Raw genomic sequence first — 8,369 nt, 5'->3', positions numbered from 1 at the left:
AGATTCACAATGGAAAAGTAGCATTGTTCTCACATAATTTATCAAGTGGGGAAAAGTTTTATCTTCTGAAATTATTGCGCCTTCTACTGTATGATCAGACTATCCTTCAATTTCTTTTTGTTTTCATAAATAAAATGATTTTAATTTTAGTACTTTAATTCCTAGGATAATTAGCTTTGCGTGTTATAAATATTATGAATTCTAAATAGCTAAGTATCATTGATTATATGCATGTATATTTATAATACACTTATAAATATAAATACAAATTCAAATTATTTTGTTTTATTTTACTTCTATTCATTGTCCTTGTTAAATCCTCTTAAGTATAATAGTTTATCAGTAAAATATTCTTAACTTTCTGCTGTCCATGAATAATTTCTTTGGAATTCTAACATTTGTTATTTATTTGCTTACGTTATTGGAGTGTACAAGACTTGTAATAATAGCACATATAGACTTTTTACCTTTCTGTAGATGGAAACTTTTAAAAATTTCATTTATGGAGTTATTCAAAATTAAATATTTAATTTATCTAACAGATCAATATTTATATCCCTTATTTCTGGTCCTGTCATTTTTGTTAATAAATGTTTTTTTAGAAATATGACCATTTAACATACATTTTAAAATTTAATACCTAACTTTCTTTCTGACATCCTCATATAATTTTTAATACCTGATATTAATGTACTGATACCACTTTTTATATTTCTGATCTTTGTTATGTGAGCCTTCTTCACTTCAGGTTCAAGAATCTTTTCAAACTATTTTGATTAATTCCCCCTACTTCATATCTGTTTTATGTTAGTTAATTTATCATGTTTATGATTTACTTCAATCTAATTTCTGTCCTATATTCATACTTTCTCAAATTTTAAAATAAAATTTGGACCATAAAATTTCCTCTGAGAAACTTGTTTTAGCAAACAAAATCTAATACTATGTAAAATGATAATCATACCACAAAAGGTTTATTCCTGGGGGAAAAAGGGTAAGTTAAACATTGAAAAATCTATCAGTGTAAATAATCACAATAAAATAAAAAAGAGAAAAATAACATGATCATCTCTTTAAAAGTACAGAAACCTACATGATAAAATTCAGTATACATCAACACTTTATGTTTAGAACTACTTTGTTTACTAATCTAATAAGATGCATCTGCAAAATGACAGCTCAGATGAAATTAAAAACCACCACATGGGCAGAAGGGTAAAGGATTTGCTATGAAAGGCTGGCCCAACACAATACCGTACAAAACTGGATGTAATAAAGAAACAGAAACAAAGAGCCACTGTGAATTAAGTCAGAAAGAGGGGGGAAAAAAAGCCAGGGTCACAATGGGGACAGAGGCTTATTAAGCCAGCATCAGGACTAGCGAGGTCTGAGGTTTCTGCACAAAGGGAGGGAAAGGCTGGAAACCACAATAACCGAACCCAGCTGAAAGGCACTAAAGCAGCCTCAGAGCGGAGGTCTGCTCATGCCTCACTGGCGAAAAGCCTTTCCAACCTAAGCCTGTAAGAATTTCCAGAATACAAAGAGCAGAAGCAATGAGCTCTTGTCAACACAACTAAATGAATAAAGCTTCCAGAAGCAACAGTTAAGGTACTCAGAATGAAAAATAATTTAAACAAAAATAGATCCACATAGACATAAAATGAAGTGACCAAAGCATTTATAAAATTCATGTGTGATATGGTTCAGAAACAAGATGAATTTTATACAGTGGGAAATTTTAAAAAGCACGAGGATTATGATGTTTTCAATAGACATGTATGAAAAACGAATGAAATCAATGCGTCCGCAGAACACTGGAACGGATTGCATTAAAACCTCAAAATGCTGTGATTTCTTCCCTCAGGGGAGCCGCAGGAGGGCGAGGGGCTGCGCTGCAGCAGAGCAGGGGCTGCGAGGCAGGCAGCGCTGCCGGATGTGAACAAAAGAGGATGCCGGTCACAATTCCAGCCGGACCGACCGTGCACCGACCCAGTGGAGGACTGACGTTGCCCCCACAGGAAGTGTCCGCCGCGCCTGCTCAGAGAAGGAAGTAGGAACACTGGCACAGGAAGCAGGGACTGGGGGAGAGGGAAAACAGATGCACAGCTCCAAGGGAGGAGTCCCGGAGCTGGCTCGTGGCCTCCGGGCCTCAAGCCCGAAAGGAAGACACACCGGGGAAGTTCCGGTACCATTTGGGGGAGTAAAAGCTGCCATGGAAGAGCCTGCAGCTCCCAAAGAGCCCCACGAGGCAGCTGGGGCCTCTGGGGGTGCCGAGGCAACAGGGGAGGGTGCCCCACGGCCCACCCTCCCGGTGCGCCCTGTCTCCCGGTGGTCCTCGGCTCCAGGCCCATCCCCGTTCCGCCCGTCACGTCTGAGGCCTGCACAAGCCTCATGGGGAGGGGCCGGGCCCAGCTGGCTGCAGAGCCGGAGCACTGGCAGCTGGACAAAGCAAGTCGTCTGCAGGTATTATCTGCATGGGCTGTGCAAGGAGGGGGAGAACTGCCGATACTCCCACGACCTCTCGGGCCGGCAGGTGGCCGGGGAGGGCTCTGGATCGCAGCCCCAGGCCTCTGCAGACAGCGGCCCTAGCACGGCTGCGCACATGGAGCCCCTGCCTCAGCAAGTGGCGGAAGCCCTCCCTGCTGCTTCCTCAAGCTCCTTGCCTGTGATTGGCTCGGCTGCTGAAAGGGGTTTGTTTGAAGCCAAGACAGACAATGCAGGCCTTGAAGCTGCCGGAGGAGCAGGTGTAGAAGGCTGGGAGAATGCTGTTGAATTTGTTCCCGGGCAACCCTACTGGGGCCGCACGGTCCCTTCTGTCCCCGAGGCTCATCTGCAGAGCTCGGTGATTGAGAGGGGGCAGATTGTCTTGGGCATGGGGAGGCAGCTTTGCCGCGATGCTATCGCGGGGCAGTGCTTTCGTGGGCAGAGCTGTATTTATCTCCATGGAGATATATGTGATATGTGTGGGCTGCCGGTCTTGCACCCCTTGGATGGTGCCCAGAGGGCAGACCATGTAAAGGCCTGCATTGAAGCACACGAAAAGAATATGGAGCTCTCGTTTGCCGTGCAGCGCAGTGCGGACAAAGTGTGTGGCATCTGCATGGAGGTTGTCTATGAGAAAGCCAACCGGAATGATTGCCGCTTTGGCATCCTCTCCAGTTGCAACCACACCTACTGTCTTAAGTGTATCCGCAGGTGGAGAAGTGCCAGACAATTTGGGAGCAGGGTTATCAAGTCCTGCCCTCAGTGCAGGGTCATGTCCACCTTTGTCATTCCCAGTGAGTTCTGGGTGGAGGAGGAAGAAGAGAAGCAGAAACTTATTCAGCAGTACTTGGAGGCTTTGAGTCACAAGACCTGCAGGTATTTTTCTCGAGGCAGGGTCTGCCTATTTGGAGAGAACTGTTTTTACAAACATGTGTATCCTGAGGGCCAGGGAGAGGAGCCTCAGCGGCAGGGTGCTGAGGCGTCTGGTACTTACCATTGGGAACCTTTGGAGCCTCTGCAGGTGGGAGAGGGCAACATGCCCTTTAAAAGCAGTAGAAAAGAGCTTGTCATGCTTTGGCTGGCCAATCTGTTGTGTAAGTGTTTTCACCAGGAGCTATGTGCTCCCCTTCACAGAGGTCTGGTGGGACTTGCTTCATTGTGAGCTGGAAGAATATTGCACTTTGAATCTGTGGCATTCTGCTGTGGCATGTTGTCTGGTGTGCTGAGGCTCTGTCATCTGCTCTTGTCTGTGTTTTGTTTATAGACACATCTGTCACTTCCAGGGGCTGCTGAAACCATTTGTATAGAAACATCCATCTGTTTTCTTGACCATTCATTTCTGGCCCCCCAGGATTGTGATGTTTCACTGTGTTTAAAAGTAACAAAACATCCTTAAAGCTATTGTTTGGTGAAATTAATATGACTGTCAGTTTATGGTTTATTTTGTCATCTGTTTTTAACAGGATTGACTCAGTTCTAGTCTAGTGTTTACAGAATTTCCACACTCATTTTGAAGCCCCTCAAGAATAAATGTGACAGGGTGAAGGGAGAAGTCTAAACTGAACCAGGAGCTTTTTGCTGCTTCAGTCTTAAGAAATGGACCCTCGTGGGGCTTTATGGTGCAGCTTCAGCATCTCTGTTGTTTACAAGTCTGTTCCTTCCCCCATTCCCCTTCAAGTGCACTCTTAACTTGTGGTTACCTTGTGGTTTTATGTTTTACTTGACCAGAACCACGTGCATGTGTTTACATGTTTTTATCCTGTTTAACTTGATGTGAAATCATTTATATTTGGAAGCATATATGTAAGAATTATATATACATGCATATTAATGTGTATGAAAGTTATGCATTTGAAAATATATATTTAAAGTGTATACTATAATATAATTTTATTTAATAAAATAAATACTGACCTGGAATCTGAAGATGAAAGGTTGATAGGATTGCTGTTGTGTGAGTGTGAGGTATGTAAATTATTTTTCTGTCCCTTTCACAGGCTTCAGTGATTAGCATCTAATGAAAACAGCTATTTCAGTGGTTCTATGTAAATGTATCAGACGGAGATCTTAAAGAATTTACAGAATGTGACACTGGTCATTACTGTGATGCCATTAATAGCTCGCTGCCTTGTGAGTTCCCATGCAGTATAGGCACTATATCATTATTATTTAGAACAACACAGTCTTGGACTCAGATACACAGTTCTTTGTGTTCAGTATTTTGTGTCATCCATAGACATACCAGAGAAGGGACTTTTGACAGAAGTTTTTAGCATAAAAGTGAAAAGATTATAAAAAATAAAGTAGAATAATAAACATTTTCAAATAAGTCATAATGAATAATGGAAAGACAAATGAAATATAGAAGGTAATGGAAACTAAATAAATAGTAAGTTGGGAGTTAATAATGCCAATACACCATAATTATATTAAGTGGAAATATTTTAAAATCTGAAGATTAGCAAACATAATTAAAATGAAAATGAAACTATATATTGTTTAACTATATACTACATACAATAGAAGAATACAGAAGCATTATAAGGATGAAAAAAATAATCAGAGGTGTTACAACTTTTGACCATAGAGTTCGTTATTAAGGATTAACACACAACTGGAGATACATATAGTATATAAGCATGAAATTATAATTTGCCAGGAAGATAAACTGTTCCAATTTTATGTTTAGTATCATAGTATTAGATAAGCAAATAAATTATTGATAAGCAAGCTACAAAATCTTGGTAGACAATTTGAATACTTTTCAATAACTGAACAAGCAAAGAAAGAATCAATGTGGGTTGAATAGCACAATTTTTTAACAGTCTACCTAGTTGACATGTATAAAATGCTGTATATCAACTGCAGAAAGCTCTCCTCCTGCCTAACATAGTTGAAAGTATCCTGGGGGCCTGAGTCACAGGGGTGGTGGAATTCCCTGACTGTTTAACAAAGACAGGACACATTTACAGAGTTTATACTCTTTGAAACAGTAATTTACTTCTCAGAACCACGCTATGAGGTACTGGCTATAATTTTTATCACCATAATGATGAGATGAATAAGAGAGAGAGAGATGTTAAATTACTTGCCTATATAGCTCTGACCTGTAGGCATAAATAAGTGGAACAGCAGCAAATGAAGCTCAGGTAGTATATTTCCAGAGCACAAGCACCATGCTGCCTCTTGTCCCACATTTATGAATGAGAGCAGATGGATCCACTTAATATAGCTACTGGAAACACATGTGCAGTATTTATGTGTGGAGTTTCACAAACTGCCCGGTGGGATAGAAGTGAGCATAAGTGAACTACAGAATGTTGGGTTTCTGGGGCTTTATCTATGGGCTTCCAGACCCAGTATTTCTTAGTTCACCACTCAGAATGTGCCTCAGCTGCCTGTATTTATAAACTGCCTCTTTTTTATTAAGTGATTCCTGATTCTGTGGGTGAATATCTCAGCCTATTTCACTGAGGTCTTTGCCATATTCCTTCAATCTTGATCCTTGTTATCCAAATAATTCCTCAGTCAAGAGTCCCTTGATGCCTGGTTATTACCAGCATTTAGAGTGAGTGGTTCCAAATTGGAAATCCAAATATATTTCCACCCTCTAGGCTACCCTAGTCATGCAGGGGAAAAGGGACTTAGATGATCAAGCAACCAAAAAATAGGACCAGATGGGGCAGTCTCAAAGGCTGCACTAACCCCAGAGGCTCAAAACATGAGCTCTGTGTGGTGACTGTGCTGTCAAGAAGGACACTTTAAGCCAAGCACAAAAAAGCTTTGAAACGTTTGTCCTAATCTGCACTATGTGATGTTGTGAAATATCACATTTTGCTCAAATATTTTAACCCAAACAATTATATAAAGTGATCTTTATATAGCATGTGAGAAGGGTCCATAGAACATAATATGGTTTGGGAGACAAGGGATGACTGTAATCCCGACTGCATCTTACCATCCCTGCAGTCAGGAGCAAGTTATTTAAACTTCCTATACCTCAGTTTCTTTACATGAGAAATGGGTATAACACCATCTATTTTTCTGGATTATTGTGAATGTCAAGTGTAATCTGGACAATGCTTGGGACATAGGTGGTATTTTTAAAATAGCATGTATAAAAGTGGTACTTGTGTACTTGTGTACCTGAGTAAAGCTTCCACAAGAATTAAAACGCCACCAAGTTTTTCTCTTTGGTAATCTTTGGACTTTGTCTTAAGGTAACATTATTTTAAAATGATTTTCTTAGAAAATGGTACATTAACTTTGTATTCATAATTTCAAAAAGACCAAGTAATATTTTTATCAAATGTCAGTCAGTTGAAACAAAAAATGTGCTATTCAATTCCTAAAAATATAACAAAAAATGTTATTTCTGACTGATACCTACATGAGGAAAATAAGAAATAAGGTTTATTTTTTTTTTTAAACGGGATTCCCTGTTCCTCATCATCTCATTCAGGAAGAGATCAAATAACAGGGGTATCACCAGGACTGAAGCTGGGTGAAGTGTCCTGAAGGCCTGCCCAAAAGGACAAATGAACCACCCCTGCTGCAGTTAGGAACAAAGGAGCCCTTTGCCATACAAAGGTTTGCTCTGTGAGTGAATCAGAGTGTATGCTGCTCCCTCCTCCAGGAGATTCATGGATTCAGCCTCTGGGGCTTGTAGCATACAGAGTGTCATTCTGACCACACAAAGAATGCCTGAGTGAAGCAAATCTGATTTTCTTTTGCTTCATTTGTTTAAATTTGATGGATGTAAAGGCTTAACAAAATGAATATGCTAAAAATTTACCTCATACTCCTTCACTAAATCCATTTACTGGATCTAAGTGACTTAAAGGGAAAGATTTCTAGTTCATATTTGATGCCTATATGGTGTTCCATTTTTCACTTTTGCAAATATCTCAGGGGTGTGATTTCTGTTTCCACAGCAAATGCTAAACTACAACCTAAGTGTCAAATGAAGTTGAGGTGGGGATGAAAAAAGTGGTACTTGGAAAATAACCCAAAACTGGTACAAAGAAATAAATTAACACGTTAGAATTTTTGCCATGAAAAATATTGCATATTACATTTTCTAGAGTTGATCACTAACAAAAACAACTGGCTACGTATTAGATCACAATGACACTGTCAGTTAAATTGAAAAGTTAGCATTACAGGCAATGGTCTCTGATTTAAGACAAGAAAATAAACCACTACTGCTGCTGCTGCTAAGTCGCTTCAGTCATATATTAGTCTGTGCAACCACATAGATGGCAGCTTACCAGGCTCCCCTATCCCTGGGATTCTCCAGGCAAGAACACTGGAGTGGGATGCCATTTCCTTCTCCAGTGCATGAAAGTGAAAAGTGAAAGTGAAGTCGCTCAGTCATGTCCGACTCTTAGCAACCCCATGGACTGCAGCCTACCAGGCTCCTCCGTCCATGGGATTTTCCAGGTAAGAGTACTGGAGTGGGGTGCCATTGCCTACTCTGAAACCACTACTATATAGAGATTTTTAAAATACCTCTCTAAAAATAATTTGATGAAAGAGTAAATTCAAAATCATCTAGATGACAGAATAAGATAATGAAAATTTATGCATACTGTAATCTATGGAATAGTGCTGAATCTGCACTCAGAGTAAAAATAATGTTAAATACTAATATACAATGTCTAGAAATACAGTTTACATAATTGATTAGATATTCAAATCTTTACGTTTTAAGGAAACTACAACATTCAGATGCACGCACACACACTGGTAAGCAGAAAGAATTAAGAATGATTAAAGCAAAGATTAGTGGATCATAAGATGCAAATATATAAGCTGTTTTTTGAGAAAAATCAATAAACAGATAAACCATTAATGTAATAAAAAAAAGTAGGAACTGCAATTAA

The 8,369-nt window shown here is 39.7% G+C and overlaps 1 protein-coding gene across 1 annotated transcript; it reads left to right on the top strand.

The window, feature by feature from the left end:
• The first annotated feature begins 2,212 nt into the window (after nucleotides 1-2,212).
• On the top strand, nucleotides 2,213-3,748 carry MKRN3 (makorin ring finger protein 3). Its single transcript, XM_055417525.2, is given in 3 exon segments — nucleotides 2,213-3,588; nucleotides 3,590-3,651; nucleotides 3,654-3,748. Coding segments are annotated over 3 exon segments (1,533 nt in total).
• The last annotated feature ends 4,621 nt before the right edge of the window (nucleotides 3,749-8,369 follow it).

Source organism: Moschus berezovskii, chromosome 21, assembly GCF_049115385.1.
Source record: "Moschus berezovskii isolate FMDL1 chromosome 21, NW_MosBer_1.0, whole genome shotgun sequence".
In the NCBI taxonomy this organism is placed as follows: Eukaryota; Metazoa; Chordata; class Mammalia; order Artiodactyla; family Moschidae; genus Moschus; species Moschus berezovskii.
The sequence above is the reverse complement of the archived record's forward strand: the minus strand, read 5'-3'. Positions and strand labels throughout refer to the sequence as shown.